General features: G+C 42.7%; 1 protein-coding gene across 1 annotated transcript; it reads right to left on the bottom strand.

The window, feature by feature from the left end:
- Positions 1-94: 94 nt before the first annotated feature.
- LOC308300065 (alpha-methylacyl-CoA racemase-like) lies at positions 95-20,319 on the bottom strand. Its single transcript, XM_080743831.1, has 7 exons — positions 20,254-20,319; positions 19,073-19,206; positions 16,914-17,046; positions 9,598-9,741; positions 6,347-6,507; positions 3,965-4,151; positions 95-1,667 (listed from the first exon to the last, which is right to left on the bottom strand). Exons 2-7 carry the CDS (start codon positions 19,184-19,186, stop codon positions 1,258-1,260), a joined length of 1,149 nt encoding a protein of 382 aa, XP_080599957.1. The 5' UTR covers positions 19,187-19,206; positions 20,254-20,319; the 3' UTR covers positions 95-1,257.
- Between the last annotated feature and the right edge of the window lie 1,441 nt (positions 20,320-21,760).

Here is a 21,760-nt window from a genome sequence, read left to right as displayed (position 1 = left end):
TTGTATCATCTAAAATGTACTAAACTAGAGAAAACAGCAGATCTACAAGCAGTTGTGTGTGCTTGTAGATCGGCTGTTTTCACTAGTTTTGTGCGACAGTCTTGTATGATGAAGTAGGGCTTTACTTTAACAAAACACATTTGAAACTGACAGTGAAGATATTTTAGTGATTATGTTGCGAGGAAAACGTTGAGATAATAGCCATTTTGGTTAGAACTGACTGAAAATAACTTTGTACTTCAAGTCTAAAATGATACTAAATATTTTCTCAAGTGTCCAAATAAATTCCAAATATTATCAAATGATCTCGCGGCACCCCTGGACTGCCATCACGGCACCCCAGGGTGCCCCGTCACCCACTTTGAAAACCCCTGCAGTGGAGAATATTGACACACTGAAAGCAACTAAAGGGAGTGCTCAGTAGAGTGCAAATCTGCCAGGAGGCATGTTGTTGATAATGATACATTGTATGCCGCGAAAGCTACGTACAGTCATGAAATTACCGTGGTATGTGATTACACAGTCACCACTGTCTGCATCCATGTATCGCTCATACTCCTTTATTGTCAACCTTCCTACATTTGCCTCTCACGAGTTCTGTCATTCAAATATGCCTGTAATCAGCAACATCTGATTGTCGCGTAATTCCCTGTGTCGATTATGTTGTTGTATCACCAGTGTTTCAAAGACTGCAATTCGAAGGCTCAAGAGATGACGATAACTAAATACATCACTTAAATGCCAGAGTGAACGCCGCAAGATCACCCTTTGTTAGCCTTCTGGTTGGTCCCTGACTGACCAACCAACAAGCTCAACCTCCCTTGTCCCCGCCCTGGTTCCGCCTTTTTTATGTTGAATTTGCTAAAACATAATTTTTTGGAGAAATAAAAACATTTAAAAACATGCTGAGTCACTATACTGCCACTGAGCAGCTCCATTTTACTGAAACAAAGTTTGAAATTAGAATTGAACACACAGAATAACAAAACGAAGTATTCTGAATGGAACATTACCCAAAAATAGCAGAAGAGGTTTGTAGAGGGAAAAGAAGAGCAGACTAAAGTATTCAAGTGGTTAAATGTATGAAAATACACATTACTCCAACATGATGACAGTGCTGTCAAACAAGTCTAAGCTGTCTAAGAAATCTATGAAAATCGTTCTTCTGCAACACAATTTTATACAATATGTAGTCCCTGCTTCATCTCTCTCAGCTAAGGGGTCCTTGGACTGAAAACGTTGAAGACCCGCCCTGCTCTACAACTTAGCCTTGACAGCGTTAGACTCTATCACCCCAGCTGTCAGCATCTGCTCTATTTCTACCGGACTGAAACCATACTCCTGTAGGACCTGACACGTATGTTCCCCGATGAGAGGGTCACGTGCCAAGCAGGGTTCTGCGGGAGTCCGGGAGAGGACCGGAGCTGGTCGGGGGCTCTCCTCACCCGCGGGGTCCTTGATGAAAGAACCTCTTTCCCGGTTGTGGGGATGGGAGCTCACTTCGTCGAAAGACAACACAGGCGTAACGCAGGCATCTGTCCCCTCGAAAACGCCCAGCCAGTGTGCTTGGGACTCAGAGGCAAAGCGCTCCGTGAAGATCCGCCTGAGCTCGGGCCAGTCGCTGGAGCTCATCTGAGGAGGCAAGTCTCTTGTGTCCAAACCCAAACCTGCAAAACAAAGCAAAAAAACTAAAAACATGAAAACTAGAAAGGTGTGCTCAGTATAGATCTCTATCACAGGGGTCTTCAACGTTTTCAGGCCAAGGACCCCTTAGCTGAGAGAGAGAGAGATGAAGCAGGGACCCCCAGATTCCATAATAGTTTCATCGTTTGACAGCACAATCATCAGTGTGTTTTGGATTAATGTACATTTGTGGTATCAGATATGTAACCACTTGAACCATCAATACTTAATAAACTTGACCTTTCACTCTGTACTTAGTAAGCTCTTTTTTACCCTCTACACCAAAAACCTGTTTGTCGCAATGCATTGTGAGCTTGTAGATTGGCATTTTTTTGGGCAAATATATATACAATATCTTTTCCAAATAATAATAGTCATAATGATATGTCCAGGATAAGGTCGCTAAGTGGTTAATACTAATGATAACCGTATAGATAGGTATACTGTCTGATGAAGTAAACAAGTGTTTAAGTTTGTCTCTCTCTCGCTCCTTCCCTAGGACAAATTACAAAACACAGTTGAACATAGTGCTGTGATGTGGTGTTGGACATACATACTGTCTACACAAGTTTAACCACTATGAACTAAGTGTCACTTAAACAAATAATGTAGTATGATGAAGTCAGGAAAAACATCTCCTGTCCTCTGATATGTCCTCTCCGGTGGGTGATGATGCCATTCAAAACATCCCCCTGGACCAAACAGTCCCAAGAACAACCAGTAGGGGTCAGCAAGTGACAAGATTACACAAGTGGATGGGCCCAAATGCCACATCACACTCCTCCTATTGTGTGTTCTACAACATTGGTTCTCAAAGTGGGGGGTCCTTGAGGGAGTTCCAGTGGGTCCCCATCTAAATGACAGTTAGGAACCAAATGGTCAAATGGACCCATATGGGTCTGTAACTCTGAGACTGTCCATTTGGTAACAGGTCCATTTGGTTCCATTTGTACAGAGTTAAATTAACATTGATTTAGCTAAATAAATTGGGATCCCAGAGATAGAAATGCCATTAAAGGGGAGAACCACCCATTTTAAATATTGAACTATGTCATTAATATACTTTATACCCCTGTTGCCTATAACTGGAGAATGGGGTATATGCATATTATACACCATTTTGTTCTACTTCCGGGCCTCGTTCGACTTCCTTCACAGGTGTTACCGATGATACTAATGAAGGGTCTGTTCCATTTAGTCCAGTCATTTTAGGGTTAGACCTAGAACAAATTGCAATAGTAGCAAACTCAACTGATTTTGTATCCTCATTATGTCCTTAGTGAGGGAAAAAAAGTCCCAAGGAATCCCACCGGGGCAAAGTTTTGAAAACGACCTACCTACCTTCAATTACTATACACTACAATATAACGGAAAAAATGACTGAAAAAAAATCTGCTTTAAGTGGGATATGAGGGGTCAAACTAGGTGTTTTTAATTATTCTGAATCCATTGCAAGCATTTGTTTTGCATGAAAAACATTCCTTGGGCTAAAAACGGACCCCAAAAGACTGAAAATTGATGAAAATTGATGAAAATTGACGTTTTGAGTGGCCATTTCTGGCCCAAGGAATGTTTTTCGTGCAAAACAAATGCTTGCAATGGATTCAGAATAATTAAAAACCCCTAGTTTGACCCCTCACATCCCACTTAAAGCAGATTTTTTTTCAGTCATTTTTTCCTTTATATTGTAGTGTATAGTAAGTGAAGGTAGATAGGTCGTTTTCAAAACTTTGCCCCGGTGGGATTCCTTGGGACTTTTTTTCCCTCACTAAGGACATATTGAGGATACAAAATCAGTTGAGTTTGCTACTATTGCAATTTGTTCTAGGTTTGGCCTAATTTTGGCCTAAAATGACTGGACTAATTCTGGTCAAACAGAGTCAGGGTGCTGATATTGTGCATGTTGGCTCACTGGAAACACTCTGCTACACCAGTGGGTCTCAAAGTGTCATTGAGTGGGTTCCAAATGTCCCCATACAGGTGTGTAACTCTGAGAGTACAAATGAAATGCATTTGTTGATTCTATTTGTACAGAGTTATGGGGGTCCTTGAAATTAAAGAACCACCGTACAATACATCAAACAGAGCCTTAATTAGTATCATCAGTAACACCTGTGAAGGAAGTCGAAAGACACCCGGAAGTAGAACACAATGGCGTATGTGCATATAGCTTTGTCTTTCAAGTCATCACGGTGCACTTTGCAATAAAAACCCCCAAATCAATCCCTTGGGGGTCCTTGACATGAAAAGGTTAGGTTTGCGGACCACTGGTTCTACGAACCTTGAAGGAGCAGCTTGTAGAACTGAGGTTCCATGGCTCCTACAGCCAGGTGTTTCCCATCAGAGGTCCGGTAGGTTTCATAGAACGGAGCTCCGCCGTCCAGCATGTTCTCTCCTCTGCGTTGGCTCCACATGCCGATGCCAGCAGACTTCCATATGAAGGAACCTGTGTACGCTGCTCCCTCCACCTGCAACACACACAGGACACAAGTTATGCTTGCGTGTCGACAGATTTGTTTATCAGTTCAGAAAAAGCTAAGGTATGGCTGGTAAGGTTGGTGTCTTGCGTGCGCCTTTGCGCGCGTGCAAGACACCAGTTATTTTAAGAAGTACATTCTATTTTTCCCCCTGTTTCTACGGTTTCTTGGCCTGGATATGGCAGCCTGGAACCTGACCTGCTGACCTGCGGAACCTGGGAATATACCATTTTGTCAAGATGGGGAGAAAAAAAGTGTGGAGAATATAATTATAATGCCTTGTTAAAGTGACCATTTTGTTAATTGTTTCATTTGTAGTTATGTTACTGTAATTTAACCACATAATAACCAGCACAGATAGACAAAGAGACATTCATGGATTTATATTAAAAAGTAACTTTTATTTTCCCCCCTGGAACCAGGGTATGGCAGCTGCATACCCCTGCCATACCCAATAGGCTTCTTAAGCCGTGACATAATTTTGTAGTCAGACCCCCCGCTGGTGCCAAGCAGATTTATTGTCAATATGGGCAGTGCTGTGTCCCTCGCTATTTCAACAGATCCGAGACAAAAATAACAACTAACGTATAATTCTACCACTTTCCTGTCAACAAGAAAGAGAAGAAAAATAACTTATAGTAAAAAGATTCACGGGCGCTGGTGCCTCGTTGGCACCAGAAGTTCTCCTCCGTCTACAAAATGATGTCAGACTTAAGACTATAGACGCCCCTGGTTTTACGTCCCATAGTTTGACGCTGGTGAATGCTAACCTGGTGAATGTTAACCACTATGCCTAAACTAACCCAAACCCTTACCTCAGTAAAACTATGCCTAAACCTAACCCTAAAACCTAACCCTAAACCTTTGTCGAACTACTGACACGTAGAAATATCAAGCCTTTCCTGTTAGGCTTATGCCAGCAATTGCACATCTACAAGCTCTAGTAGATTGACTATGTTTGACACACGACACTGGCTTTGGACAGAGATTAATTCACATTCACATTTGAACAAACAGAGGTCCTGAATGGAATACAAAATATAAAAATCACACCCAATGTGAAGTGAGCGGTGGTCGTGCTTGCATAACGTCTTCAGACTAGGATTTGAGTCTAGGATGTACAGGCTATGCTACACACCACACGTTTTACTATGGCAAAACGCTGAGGAAAAAGGCTACAGACACACGCACAGCCACTCTATGGAGCGGTTTACCACAGCTCAAAAGCATAACATACACACACCGAAAAAACAACATGTTGCTTAGGCTACTTCAAAAACACTGGTATTTTGCACTCCCATGGCATAGTGGTGACAGTGATTTACTTGGATAATAAGCTTTAGCAGGGACGTGCTGGCCATTGGGAAAAGCGGGACAACTCCCGAACGGCCGGTTCATTCCCGGCCGGTCCAGGCCGGCCATAGTAAATCGTCACTGTCGGGCAGAAACCTTGTATCTCCAAGTTTCAAATGTATACAGTTTTTCACAAAGTAAAGCCCTGCTTCATCATACAAGGCCGTCGCACAACACTAGTGAAAACAGCAGATCTACAAGCACACAACGCCTCGCGGTAGATCGGCTGTTTTCACTAGTTTAAATCATTTTTAAAATGATAAATACAAAACAAACTGTTTTGGACATACAAGGTTTCCACCCGACAACGACGAAATATAACTCATGTAACTGGCCCACTGGCTTGTCACTTTGTCACAAATCTTTGAGTAGCAGCAGCGCTATAGCGTGCAATGAGGGCCTCTCTAACTCTTTTTCCCGGGCTGAATCATGGGGCCCAGCGATAGAGTTATAATAAGAATAGAGAGGACACCAGATATCCCCGCCCGTCCACTTGCATAGAGTTGCTCACCCAGCGCATGAGGCGTTTTCACCCCTCCTTCCGGCTAGTAAAACCGTGACGTAGTGGGTCTACTGTGACGCGGTTTGCGTCATAATTTGTGTTCATGGACGCGCTTCATGAACGAGCACTTCCGGTATGAACGCGCGTCAATACAAAGAAGCCTAGACGCGCGTTCATGTGAGTAGACCCAACTGCAGTACCTCAAAACGGCCACCATGTCCATTTGGTTTCAGGGCGCCCCCAGGGTTCTGGGGGCTTGGGCCCAGCATGTCCCTGCATGGAGTAGTGGTGACAGTGATTTGCTTGGATAACAAGCTTTAGCTTCACTTACCATGCTAGCATCTATAACCTGTCCCTTCCCTGACGTGGTCCTCTCCAGCAGTGCTAGGACCACCCCCAGTGCACAGGACAGACCGCCTCCTGCAAAGTCTGCAAGCAGGTTCAGCGGTGCATAGGGCCTGTCACCACTACGGCCCAGCCTAGATAAAAGACCTAGAGGACAGATACAAAGAAACAACTGAGGACTTGCGCCTGGAGGAGTCGGGCCACAGGGGCGTCAATTGGGTATGGCAGGGGTATGCAGCTGCCATACCCTGGGTCCAGGGGGGGAAAATAAAAGTTACTTTTAAATATAAATCCATGAATGTCTCTTTGTGCTGGTTATTATGTTGTTAAATTACAGTAAAATAACTACAAATGCAAAATGTAACAAAATGGTCATTTTAACAAGGTATTATAGTTATACCAGTAAGACTCCCTAATCGGGAGATAAGCGACCGTAGGTGGCTTATGTCCACAAATAGGGCAAAAATGTGTTTTTCCAAAATCTTCCTGATCCATGTTGATGACATGAGTGTAGACATGCTGTGTAGTGATATTCGTGACTTTAGGGCAAAAACTGTAGGAGCAGTGTCCAAAAATGTGTTTTAAAAATGGGCCTGAAGGTGGCGCTAGAATAAGGCCATGTGAGAAATGAGGGGTGGGGTCTCCGCGTTGCCTTGGCGGACGAATAGGTACCGGCCCCGGCTCTCCCGGACGCTCCTAGCCCGAGTTACGGCATTTAATGTGCGCTGCAGTGGCAGGGGGTCCTCCACTGGGGGCGCCACCACTTTTGCATCCGTTCTGGAGCACCAGGAGTCGGTGGTCCCCGGGAATTCCCCGTGAGCAGCCCCGTTGGGGTGGTCATTTGGTCATTTTTGCACATTTGGTCATTTTTTACATCTGGGGGTCCCCCAGGGACCTGGGGGTCCCTGGGGCTCCGGGGGTCCTTGGAGGTTGTAGTTTGGCAGGCAAGGAGTGTGTGTGTAAAATCTGGCATGGATCGGGTCAACGGGTGCGGAGATATAAGCAGGGAAAAAGTGTGACGTGTGACGTGTGAGCACATTTGGTCATTTTTTACATCTGGGGGTCCCTGGGGCTCCGGGGGTCCTTGGAGGTTGTAGTTTGGCAGTCAAGGAGTGTGTGTGCAAAATTTGGCATGGATGGGGGCAACGGTTGTGGAGATATGAGCAGGGCAAAAGTGTGACTTACTCACTGACAGACAGCCTGTGGAGGTTTTGGTAGTAAATGCGACCTACGGTCGCAATTACATTATATCATACTACGCTTGTATTCTCCCCATCTTGACAAAATGGTATATTCCCAGGTTCCGCAAGTCAGCTGCACAGGTGCAATGCATTATTGTTAATCGTGGCACGTTTACTAACATGCCAAGTTTAGCTGCACTTGAGCAACCGTTCCAGGCTGCCATATCCAGCCCAAGAAACCCTAGAAACGGGGGAAAAATAGAATGTACATCTTAAAATAAAATGTATCATGCCTGTTGCTAAGGTATGGCAACATGACTGGTGTCTTGCACGCATGCGAAGGCGTGCGTGCAAGACACCAGTCATGTTGCCATACCTTAGCTCTTTCTGAACTGACGCCACTGCCGGGCCATAAGGATTAGAGGGGCGGATACAATTTAGAATTTTTAGTACAGTGGAGATTGATAAGAAACAGGGAGGGACACGCAGATAGGATCCGCCTGGGACCCAGGGCCTACTGTATATACGTACACATTGGCGCCCCACTTTCAACCTGATGTCCCCATATTGGGCATGTTATGTTTTGAACTGAACAATGTCATTGACTGTAGTGCCCTGTCATTAACATAACCACTTATACTTAACTACTTTGTCATACGACGGTGTTGCGTGCCGAAAATAGCCGATACCTACAGTAGGATATATCTGTATGAATAGGTATGTGCAGTATACAGGTATATACTATTAGGAAGCCTCAGGGCGAGGGCGCGCCATGTCTTGGCCATCGGGCCAGTGATGTACTATTTCGGACCAACTGGTCTCCATATATTATATGGAGGCCCCTGGTACCCATATATGGAGATCCATGTACTGTATATGGAGATATGCTGTGAGAGCCCAAACATGCTTACCCAGTTATTACTAGACAACAGATTTTTTATTAAAATATACATTACATTTTTGTAAATTGTCAATGACCATGTAGGCCAGTTCCCCCAAGGGCCCCTGAGAGCCAAGGGCCCCTGGCAACGGCCCCACTGGCCCAATGGTTAATACAGCCCTGGGCATTCCCATATGAAATCCTGTTAGATATGGGCTTAATATTGGTGACACTAGGGAACTCCATATATGGGCATAAAAGGGATTCTGTTAGTGTGACATCACACTAGCCAGAGCCAGATCCAGAGCGAGCGTGATGTCAGAGCGGCAAACCCATTCTGTTGGAGGTTCTCCTGACATTACAGTGATGTCAGAGCATGATGTCAGAGCGACAAACCCCTAGACCAGGGGTGGGCAACTTTGATGATGGTGAGGGCCACTATATTTCCACCTTCACTCCAGAGGGCCGCATTGCATATTGCGTCCTACTTTGTCATTCTAGTATTGCGCTGCGATGCGTTTTGAGCTTGTAGATCGGCTATTTTTGCTTCTTTTGAATTGGAATCCTGAATTCTTTTTTGTTATTTCTTAATTGGAATCCTGAAATGTAACATTTGGATTTAATTTCAAACGCATTTAATTATATACTCATGTTAACTTTATGAACTTAAAAATACAAATACATTGGACATAAACATTTTCATTTTAATACTACTATACTAGTCATTAAGCTACCAATATAGACTGACGGAATTAAAGCAGGTCATATTTAGAATTGTAACAGCTGAAATCAATAATATATTCAGTATTCCGGTATTAACCTGCGGGCCGCATTAAGTGAAGGTGGGGGCCGCATCTGGCCCCCGGGCCGCCAGTTGCCCTTATATGCCCTAGACCGTAAAAAGGTGTACACGTCCAGACAGACGGATCGAGTCAGCATGTGCCGTTTCACATACTAAACTGCGACCTTCGGTCGCAACAATGACATACTTACTTATATACCTATATTGACATGCCCAAAATAGGGCCGCCAGGTATAGGTTGAAAGTGGTCATGTATTATTTACAAATGCATTAACCAAAGAAAAGTCCTCAACATATCGTCGTTGTCGGGTGGAAACCTTGTATGTCCAAGGCCGTTACGAGGTTTCTGCCCGACAGTGACGATATGTTTGTACCTGACATGGCGAGGTAGTTGATATCATGGCCAGCAGCAGTGGCATAGGAGCCAGTTTGGCCATAGCCCGTCAGTCGAGCATAGATCAGACCAGGATTCTCCTTTAACAGATCATCTGGACCCAGGCCCAGCTTCTCCATCACACCTGGAAAAAATACAAGATCTCATAAAACTAGACCAGGTCAACCTGGTTGTGCCAGACCCCCTGTCTGTCATCATCATTTATGACATCATGCCTTTTGTAGGCATGTCATCATCATGTCATCATCATATATACCCTTTATATAGAAAACCAGGACAGACAGACCGACATTTGCTTATGTAGGTCTACCCATTTCATGGGTCTGGCAAAAATAAATAATAATCAAACCTCGGTTCGAAGTGAAGCGGTGGATTTTTATTCTTTTTATTCTATGTGTTCTAGAGCTATGAAATCTGTGTTCTAGATCTATACATTCTGTGTTCTAGATCTATACTTTCTATGTGCTTTAGTTCTATATTTTTATGAATTCTGAATGAATGAATGATTTTGTCTGGAGGGCCAAATTGTCATGTGAAGCTTGACCAATCCTCAATTCATGCACGGGACATGTACGGGACAGACAAAGCCATTCCTTGAGAATCTATGGGAATCCTCAAAAAAGAAAACATGTACGGGACAGACAAAGCCACTCCTTGGAAGCGGCTTTCACCGCTTCAAAAACAATTCTATGACAAGTAACACGCCGTAAGGGCTGGTTTTAGCCACAAAAAACGCCACTCTTTGCCAAAAGGGTACAGTAGGCCTACGTTGGTAAAACATTTTTCAAAGCTAGAACACAGGTCTTCAACGTTTTCGGGCCAAGGACCCCTTAGTTGAGAGAGAGATGAAGCAGGGACCCCCACAACCTGTTCATACTGTAGATTCCATATAGTTTTATTGTTTGACAGCTCAATCAGTGCATTTTGGATTCATGTCAATTTGTGTTTTCAGACCACTTGAACCGTCAATACTTAAAGGGGAAGACCACCCATTTTCAATATTGAACTATGTCATTAATATACCTTAGAGGAGTTGTGTGGAAATAGAAATAAAGTTCCCCCCCTTCTGTGTTGCCTAGAACTGGAGGATTGATTTTGGGGTTTGTATTGTAAAGTACAACTTGATGACATCACACCGTACTTTACAATACAAACCCTAAAATCAATCTTCCAGTTCTAGGCAACACAGAAGGGGGGGAACTTTTTTTCTATTTCCACACAACTCCTCTAAGGTATATTAATGACAGAGTTCAATATTGAAAATGGGTGGTCTTCCCCTTTAACAAACTTGACCTTTCACACTGTAGTCTGCTCTTTTTCCCCTCTACACCAAAGCTCTTTGCCGAGCTACAAGCTCACAACGCAGCGCTAAAACATCACTCAAAGATTTGGAGGACCCCCCTGTAGTAACTCTGGGGACCCCCCTGAGCTAGATCCATCTAATATGGTTGCAGTGAGACCTGGGATGATGACAACACATTGGTTCTCTTGTTATGAAGCCCAGCCCATGTTAGTTCATGTTGTAGAATACAAGTCTTTAATCTGCAAATCTAGAGAGGGAGAAAAGGTGAAAGCAAACTAAACTAAAAGGACTAAGTTTGTGTGTGCAGTGGTGGAAAAATACTCACATTATTTACTTAAGTAAAAGTAGGCTATCAATACTGCAAAGTAGAATACTCATACACCCAAGCGCACACACACACAGACATACACACATGTGCACGCGCACGCACACACACACACACACACACACGCACACGCACACACACACACACACACACACACACACACACACACACACACACACACACAGCAACTCAGCAACACAGGACTTTGGTACCGCAATAAAAGCCTATGAAACTGTTTACATAAATGGTGCCAAAGGTTTTATTAGAATCATTTAGAGCACAGGTTCTCTAACACTGTAAAATACATGTTGTTGGAACCAGAATAATGCCAGCTTTCCTTTAAGCTGTTGTCCTTGTTCATTAAAAAAAAAGATTTCTTTAGGTGAAGCAACATATTTTACTGACTGCATGACAGAAAAGACCCATGGGTGGTGAAGACTGTGACAGGGAGAGCCCGGGGGCTCCCCTGAAAGCAGTGTGTAATACATTTCGGACAGGAGGTCCCCGACCACAGAAAAAAACAGCCTTAACCCTCACGATGTACACTTTTTATGTCACAGACAAGACAGTTAAGGTCCTCAAAAGATTCTTACGAGACTACCTGTCCTACTCTGTCCAGAGAAACGTACTGATGCTCACCACTAAAGACTAAAAATATGAAGTGTGAGCTTTTATCAGTAATGTAACAGCCGTGTGGAATTCAGATACTCACAGATGGGTATTGCTTCTAAAGAAGACAAAGTCAATTTATCCTTACAGCACTTTATTTCTCCTTACCGAAAATGAGGCTTTTTGGAAGTTTAAAGCTTCCTTTTATTCACTCAGTGGTATTACACATGTGCATTTAAAAATACAAATGCAAATACAAAAATAATTGGAAAGAAATCAATCAGGATTTACCAATGCCTTAAATTAGGCTTGTTCTAAAAATAATTCCAAATTTAGATTTAAAAGCAGGAGGTTCCATTAGATTTAGATAATTCCAAAAAAGTATAATATTTAACACCAAATAGGTTTAATCTCAAAATAGAGAAATGTACCTCTTTTAATGTAAGTCAATTTTACCTTCATCCATGTGGAACCAACTGCTTGAGATCTGACCAAGGTGCAAGAGAAGAATCCCCAAAAAAGAGCGCAAAGGGGCAGAGGACCAACGGCAGGGCGTAAGCCCTCCGTGTCCTCCAAAAATCCCCCAAAAAGCCTAAAAGATGCTCTGGTGTGAGCCGTTATATACGATGGTTCGATCTCAGGGAAATTCCCCAGACATATGTATGTGTGCGTGTGTGCACGTAGGTGTGCACTCACACAGGAGCTTATCTTGCATCTTTTTCAGACATAGACATATGCTGAGGTATGCAGAATGCGCTGATCAGTGATGAAAATAGACATGCATGTCTCAAAAATACAGGCTGTATGTTCCGTACACAGTGTATGTAGTTCAACCACAGGAAATGCATAACCACAAAGAGGCTTCAAAGGCTTGCAAAGTTTCCAGTGCACCTGCAGTCATTTCAACCAGTCAATATCGTTCCTTCTTTAACCAGGCCAAGTGATAATAATGAGCCTGTGAGTTGTTCAACATAAATTACGTTCTTTAACATTTTCACGATGTCCAACACCCTCTCTCGTACATTTATGTTGATCAAACCTAAAAGAACATGAACAAGACAACACCCCAAAAAGAACAAAATAGTTTGACAAAAAATCACCACGATTACAGCAAAGTAGCAAACAAAAGTCAAACAGCAGATTATAAAACAACACTTTTACATTTTTCCCCCTTTTTCCTTTTCTTTTCTTTCTTTCTTTTTCTTTTTTTCTTCTTTCTTTTTTGCTTTTTATGGAACACACAACAAAATAGAATGAATCACGCAAAACCAGAGCAGTATAATGATTGTCCTTCTTGATCCAAACCAGCCCATGTCAGTCCCATCCGACCGCATTTCAAGCCCCGGCAAAAGTCTATTCCTCTTTTTCTCCTCCATTCTTCATCAAAGTCACACAAAGAAAAAGACTTTGGCCCACGCGGCCTAAGTCTCACAGTGCTACCCCTGGCCATTTCGTGACCTTGCGGGATAGGGACCCCAAGTCACCCCCTTCAATGGGAGCCTTGGAGCCTTGACGTACCACAGGTAGGGACGAGGACCAGACTAACAGGCCTATGCTGACGCTGACTACCTCTCCACAGTCCTGCGGGTGCAGTGGTGTCCTAACCAGGACACAGTTTCTCAGACAGTTTCTCAGACAGTTTCTCAGACAGTTTCTCAGACAGCGACAGTAGCGAATCTTCACGGGCATTTGCGGTACGATCATGGGTCGGATAGGAAGTGTTCATCGTCGTTGTTGGGCAGAACCCCTCACAAACATTGAGAGGAAGGTCTGGAGTGTTCATAGTTAGTGGACTGCTCCCGGATCTGGCCTTGGACCCCCTTGGTCTGGCAGGTCAGGCTCAGCCTGTAAAGTTGTGTTAATGTTCCAAATAAAAACATATGTGACTTTAAATGAAGTAGAAATATTTCTAGTTCAAATAAAACAGGAAAAAGGAAAATACATAATTCTTTTAGAATGAAGATTGTCACTCTATCCCTTTTTAATATAATTTAAAATACAAATTCAGTGTCAATCTACTTGAATGTATTATTCTTATGTTTTCCTTTACAATGGGGTGGTCAAGTTCATAAAGCAAAGTGATGTTAAAGTTAAAACAACAAAAACATATTTCAGTGTTCAGAATACTCAGCCAGTAGGGCAGACAGGTCGGTGTGTCTCTAGCGTGTCGCCCCTTACGACATGTATCAACTGCTTCTAGTAGCAGCGGTGCTCCTGCTATGACTCAGACATGCCGTAATCAACTCACACATAGATCAAACAAGCCATACATACGTACATACATACACATTATGGAATGCATTGTTAGAACTGAATGTAAAATAGAAATCAAAATCAAGCTATAATATAGATTATTATAATTTTCCTCATGTACGGATACTCTTGTTATATTAACCAATCATAAAGATAGTTAAGACAACATGAGTGACGATTTCTTAAAACATATTTATTTTTCTCTCCCTCTCTGGCTCATACTGAAGCCAGCATACAAAGTCAGTTAAAGAGCCAGTCTAATAATCTTCGGAAAATAATCCGGAAAATAAAAATAAATCCACACGGCTGTGTGAGATCTCTTATTTGAGATTTTTGAGATGTTCTTAATCTCTTTCGTAGGTTCTTGTATTTTAAGCGGGGAAAGATTAGACCATCAAACTCCAGATTATCGTTTTAGTTCTAGCGGTGTTCAACCTGCTAAGTGCCCGGCAGTTTTAGGTATGGTAGTTTGATGCGCTAAAGCTCTCGCCCGCCCCGCGTTAGGGCGCCATGAAGACTGTAACAGGGAGGGGCCCGTGGGCTCCCCTGAAAGCAGTGTGTAATACATTTCGGACAGGAGGTCCCCGACCACAGAAAAAAACAGCCTTAACCCTCACGATGTACACTTTTTATGTCACAGACAAGACAGTTAAGGTCCTCAAAAGATTCTTACGAGACTACCTGTCCTACTCTGTCCAGAGAAACGTACTGATGCTCACCACTAAAGACTAAAAATATGAAGTGTGAGCTTTTATCAGTAATGTAACAGCCGTGTGGAATTCAGATACTCACAGATGGGTATTGCTTCTAAAGAAGACAAAGTCAATTTATCCTTACAGCACTTTATTTCTCCTTACCGAAAATGAGGCTTTTTGGAAGTTTAAAGCTTCCTTTTATTCACTCAGTGGTATTACACATGTGCATTTAAAAATACAAATGCAAATACAAAAATAATTGGAAAGAAATCAATCAGGATTTACCAATGCCTTAAATTAGGCTTGTTCTAAAAATAATTCCAAATTTAGATTTAAAAGCAGGAGGTTCCATTAGATTTAGATAATTCCAAAAAAGTATAATATTTAACACCAAATAGGTTTAATCTCAAAATAGAGAAATGTACCTCTTTTAATGTAAGTCAATTTTACCTTCATCCATGTGGAACCAACTGCTTGAGATCTGACCAAGGTGCAAGAGAAGAATCCCCAAAAAAGAGCGCAAAGGGGCAGAGGACCAACGGCAGGGCGTAAGCCCTCCGTGTCCTCCAAAAATCCCCCAAAAAGCCTAAAAGATGCTCTGGTGTGAGCCGTTATATACGATGGTTCGATCTCAGGGAAATTCCCCAGACATATGTATGTGTGCGTGTGTGCACGTAGGTGTGCACTCACACAGGAGCTTATCTTGCATCTTTTTCAGACATAGACATATGCTGAGGTATGCAGAATGCGCTGATCAGTGATGAAAATAGACATGCATGTCTCAAAAATACAGGCTGTATGTTCCGTACACAGTGTATGTAGTTCAACCACAGGAAATGCATAACCACAAAGAGGCTTCAAAGGCTTGCAAAGTTTCCAGTGCACCTGCAGTCATTTCAACCAGTCAATATCGTTCCTTCTTTAACCAGGCCAAGTGATAATAATGAGCCTGTGAGTTGTTCAACATAAATTACGTTCTTTAACATTTTCACGATGTCCAACAGTGGTCATTCCTTTTCAAATGCAGACAGACACACACGACTCTTCAATTCTTAAGACTAGCCTACAGCCCCTTGGTGTGAAGCAGACAGACGCTTGTTGACGCCCATTTGTGATGTAAATCGCATCACAGGACAAAGCCGCCTACAGGCCAAAATTTGGGGAAATATTTTAAACATTTGGGGATTATGAGAAGTAGAGACACATTTGAAGGTGATAAAGTTGATGTTGGGCAAGGTACATGCGTTATTGATTTTTGTATTATGTTTTTTAGACAATTGAACAACTGCTGAACGTGGAGTTACAGATGGAAACACACACAAACACACGGGGCGATTCTAATTAAGGTTGTGGGATGTCAAAAAAAGGATTTGAGAGAACATTTCGAGCTGTAATCAAATAACTTTAGAGCAGCAAACAAAAACTCCACACAAATGTCCATCAGCATTTGATCTTCTTTGTAAAGTTACTCTACTCCATGAACTACAGCATGTTGTAAATTGTAATAGTTCTTTTGGTGTTTTCAATCTTTGCTTCTAACTTGCTTCTAACGGTGCCCGGGTAGCTCAGTCGGTAGAGCTCTTGCCTTTGTACCGCAAGGTCATGGGTTAGATTCCGGGCACCGCCAACTCAGCGTATGAGTAGCACGGCTTGGCAAGTCGTGCGGCAAGTACTGGGAGCTGATGGTAGGTGTGGCGCTCCACCTCAGCAGTCCATCTCCCAGGGGTCTAGCGCATTGTAACGGTGACAGACTCCCGCGTGTTACCGGCTGATACCGACAATAAGCCACTCCCGACCTACTTGTTGTCAGGAATGTAGGAATGTAACTCACAAAACAATGCATAATAATGTTTTCCAGAGTAGAAGACTATGAAAGGTCTGTAAGTGATATTTTGTGGTTTAAACAAAAGTGTATGAGTTCTCTGTCCTGATTGGGTGAAATTCGTATCCTGAACTATCACCTATTTAGTTGGAGAGACAGGGAGACTCCTGTAAGTGAACAAACACTCCATTGCATTTGATTACTATCAGAATATAGAGCTATTTAACCCTTTTGTTACAATGACTTATCACTTATAGGCTATGGCCTGTAAGTGTTAATGAGGTCTGACCTTTGCGGTAGGGTTCCAAGACCACATCAGATTGGACGCAGAGTTTCCGGAGCACAGCCACACCCTCAGAGGTCTTCAGGTTCAGTGCTATGGAGCGTTTACCCCGCGCCAACGTGTCCATTGCCATGGCAACCTGAGTGTAAGGGATGGGATAATATGAAAATGGTGTCTTGCACGCGCGCCTTCGCGGGTGTGCAAGACACCAGTCATGTTGCCATAACTTAGCAACAGGCATGATACATTTATTTTAAGAAGTACATTTTCCCCCCCGTTTCTACGGCTGGATATGGCAGTCTGGAACGGTTGTTCAAGTGCAGCTAAACTTGGCATGTTAGTAAACGTGCCACAATTAACAATAATGCATTGCACCTGTGCAGCTGACCTGCGGAACCTGGGAATATACCATTTGGTCAAGATGGGGAGAATACAAATGTGGAGAATATACTTATAATACCTTGTTAAAGTGACCATTTTGTTACATTTTGCATTTGTAGTTATTTTACTGTAGCCTAATTTAACAACATAACAACCAGCACAGATAGACACAGATATATTCATGGATTTATATTTAAAAGTAACTTTTATTTTCCCCCCTGGACCCAGGGTATGGCAGCTGCATACCCCTGCAATACCTAATTGACGCCCCTGGAACATTTGCCAAAGAACAGGCGATCTACAAGCTCTTGTAGATCGCCTCGTTTTTGGCAAAGATATTTGGTAGGGGGTGAAACAAACAAAGGTTAAGTTATTTCCAGATCCGGATATGCAGCTCAGCAAATAAAAGGTGAACTGATCCCAGTGCATGAAGGAGCACCATTTCACGTTAAATTTAATCTCTGGCCTCCTTCAAAACGGTGAATTTCACCTTTCAGGAATCCAGAGGAGAAGGTAGGCATCACTTCTCCCACAAGACAGGTACTTTTTACTTACACCTACCCCCACTTTCTCCCTGCGCTGTTCGAGCATGTTGTGTATTTTTTATTATTTTTTTCCTGTAAATGCAACAAATGTTATTTTATTATTGTTGCTATGTCTGTAAATTGAGTGCCAAGGACTTCAGACGTAAAGAAAGACCGTAAAAGGCCTCATTCGGGTTGTTCCTGTTGGGCAGGATGTTCTAACTGTACCTGTGCTGTGCTGCATCTTTTTTTTTTAGCTAAATTTTTATCCCATGATTTTTGTAACCCATTTTTTCACCCGGTGCCAATTGCCTAAGCTGTGATCCTGGGCTCTACTCTCCCTCTGCCAACCTGGGGAGGGCCCCGAACTGAGCTCATGCTTCCTTCAATGCATGAGGAGTGAGCAGGCCGCTTCTTATCACCTGACAGGGGGAGCTTCCCCGGTTGGACGTAGCGCGTGGAAGGAACACGTTATTCCAACCAGTTCCATTCCCCTCCATCAGGCGCCCCGGCTGGCCAGGGGGAGGCTTTATAGATACCAGGATTACTGCATGTTTTTGTGAGGGTATCTACCCTAGGAGACACGGGGAGAACATGCAAACTCCACACAGAAAGGCCCTTTTGCTGTGCTGCATCTTAAATGTGATACTGTACATAATTATGTTGTTCAGTGGCTTCAGTTCAGAAAAAGCTAAGGTATGGCAACATGACTGGTGTCTTGCGCGCGCGCGAAGGCGCGCGCGCAAGACACCAGTCATGTTAGCAACAGGCATGATACATTTATTTTAAGAAGTACATTCTATTTTTCCCCCGTTTCTACGGTTGCTTGGGCTGGATATGGCAGCCTGGAATGGTTGTTCAAGTGCAGCTAAACTGTGTTAGTAAACGTGCGACAAATTAACAATAATGAATTGCACCTGTGCAGCTGACTTGAGGCAACTGGGAATATACCATGTTGTCAAAATGGGGAGAATACCTTGTTAAAGTGACCATTTTGTAACATTTTGCATTTGTAGTTATGTTACTGTAATTTAACAGCATAATAACCAGCACAGAGACATTCATGGATTTATATTTAAAAGTAAAGTTTATTTCCCCCCCTGGACCCAGGGTATGGCAGCTGCATACCCCTGCCTTACCCAATTGACGCCCTTGATGTTGTTGTTCATTGTGACTAATAAAATATTCAAAAATACACGATTATTGTGAGTGTTTGGTTGTCACGATAAACGATAATAGCGATAGTCATCCCATCCCTACCTGAGTGCGGTCCACGCGGACCACCTCGGCGCCGAAGTCGGCCAGAATCATGCCACAGAACGGTGCTGGAGCCAGGCCTGCCAGCTCTATGACCCTCACCCCACACAGTGCCATGATAAGACAGACAGATACAGCTGTGGGGTTATAAGACAACAATAAAGGCACCTTTACAACACACACTGACACAACCTGTGTGTGTGTGTGTGTGTGTGTGTGTGTGTGTGTGTGTGTGTGTGTGTGTGTGTGTGTGTGTGTGTGTGTGTGTGTGTGTGTGTGTGTGTGTGTGTGTGTGTGTGTGTGTAGCAGTGGTGTAAAGTAACTAAGCACTTAAGTACTGTACTGGACTTATTCATTTCGAGTTATTTGTACATTTTGCGTATTTCCAATTTCCAATACTTTGACTACATCTCAGATGCAAATATTGTACTTTTACTCCAATACAATTATTTGAGTTACTTGATATTTTGCAGGTATACATTATAATATTATAAAACATAAATTAAAAACTTTTGCCCTATTTTAGCTATTTGAAAATAGCCAATCTACAAGCTCTACACGCATCGCATCGCAACACATTGTGAGCTGGTAGATCTGCTATTTTCAAACATTTTGTACTTTTACTTTTGGTACACGTTTGACATTTTGATGCCAATATGCCTTTTGTAATTTTACTCAAATACATTTTGAATTCTGGACTTTTACTTGTAACAGTATTTCTACATTGCAGTGTTGATAAAATGGGCTTGGGCTTTTTGAAACTCTGTTTATAACTATGTTTGACCGATAAAGTGAACGTGCAAGTTGTAGTTGACCTGTGCTTTAAAGAAGACAAAGTCCAAAGATGGTGCAAGTCTGCGATTTACTATGACAGTGTTTAACACAGTTACCCAGAGTTATGTGTTTTTATAGTAGCCTACATGCTCTTAAATTACATGGCTGTAATGCATTTAATATAGCATAACACTTAAGAAAACACTACAATCAACACTAATATGTTAGGTTGACCCAAGTCACCTAATAAGAGGATCTAGGATTGGCTGCTGCCTGTTGCATAATATAATAGACAAATATATTATATTTGTCTATTTAACGCTCTAGTATTCTATCTATATCAGTGAATGACATACATTTACACAATGATATGACTGTTCTATGAAGCAATGTTAATGACAGGTTCTTACCTTAGGTACACAGGCTACATGAATGAACCAACTAACAGCAACTCTGGCGTAGCTTCTTCCTTCTTGGTGATGTCAGACTAGGCAGCAAGATTTCTGGGAAGTGAAGTTTTCATATCTACAGTCAGTCAATCAATGTACAGGGCAGGCAAACCTCCATGCTAAATCTAGCTACAGTACACCACAGCCTGGTTTTGTCCACAGCTTTGCAAATGTTCATGTGTATCAATATCAATACAGCATCCACATATGAAGAAATGTAACCAGGATCTTTGAGTGGTGGTAAACCGCTCCTAAGAGTGGCTGTGTGTGTGTGTCTGTAGCCACTTTTCCTCAGCGTTTTGCCATAGCAATGTGTTTTCCTCAGCGTTTTGCCATAGCAATGTGTTTTCCTCAGCGTTTTGCCATAGCAATGGGTTTTCCTCAGCGTTTTGCCATAAAAAATATGTGTGTGTTTGTAGCCATATTACATCAATAATTATCTGTAGCCACTATCTCTAGCCACCTTTCCTCAGCGTTTTTCCATAGAAATGTGTTTTCCTCAGCGTTTTGCCAGAGCAATATGTGTGTGTGTAGCCATATATTACATCACCAGGGTTAGGGTTAGGGTCGCGGTGCGAGGCGTTGTGTGCTTTGTGTGCGTTGTGTGCTTGTAGATCGGCTGTTTTTACTAGTTTAAATCTTTTTCCTCAAGCTCAAACCCTGGATATCCGTGACATCACATTCTGTCTAGGGGAATCTCGCTCTTTCGATGGGTCATTCTTTCGACAACCAGCGTCGGCAGGTTAGCTACTCAATCACGGTTACTGAAGTTAGGGTTAGGTATTCTGTAGGCATAGAGGTTAACATTCACCCGCGTCGGCATGCAGGTTAGCTTTTCACCAGGTTAACATTAACCCGCGTCAAAACAATGGACCGTTGAACAGATGCTATGTCGCAATATCGACACGCTCCCATTCTGTCCTTGTCCCTTGTATGCCCATATATGGAGTTCCCTGATGTACAGTTACAAAACAACATTTTTGTTGTTTCAGTCGAACCGCCGATCCAACCAATATGCCCATATCTCCATATATATGGGTACCAGGGATCTCCATATATGGGTAACTAACTGGTCCGATATATTCTGTATTAATAATGAATTCCGTCCTGCGCGACCTCACCCTCTGCGAGCACAACCTCTTTTTGCCCTTAGGAGACTTACTGGTATTTAGTTATATTTATACTTTATACTTGAATGAATTGGCGCTGGGAAATGTTTTGAGTGTTAGTAAATGTCTTTATAAGTATGAAGTATCCCAACTCGCTCCCAGCTCACATCAAAACTGCCCCCACCCTATCAACTAGTGTGGTATCACTAGTAGAAACCCAAATTTTCAGACATGAGCATTGACTGTTCTTCTTTCCCTTCTCTTTTTTATGAACATTACAACAACGATGGAGCAGAGCTTGTTGCACATTATTATTATTTTTTTTTAAGGGTAAGGCTTTAGTACTTTGGAACAAACTT

Source organism: Nannobrachium achirus (genome assembly GCF_963921795.1).
Source record: "Nannobrachium achirus genome assembly, chromosome: 15".
In the NCBI taxonomy this organism is placed as follows: Eukaryota; Metazoa; Chordata; class Actinopteri; order Myctophiformes; family Myctophidae; genus Nannobrachium; species Nannobrachium achirus.
This window is presented reverse-complemented; position numbering and strand designations above follow the sequence as displayed.

Coding starts and splice junctions, on each gene's coding strand:
- LOC308300065 (XM_080743831.1), bottom strand. CDS start 19,186: ATGGCACTGTGTGGGGTGAGGGTCATAGAGCTGGCAGGCCTGGCTCCA. Junction 6,508..9,597: donor CAACTACCTCGCCATGTCAG/GTACAAACATAT, acceptor TCTGTCCTCTAG/GTCTTTTATCTAGGCTGGGC. Junction 4,152..6,346: donor AGGTTATAGATGCTAGCATG/GTAAGTGAAGCT, acceptor TGTGTGTTGCAG/GTGGAGGGAGCAGCGTACAC.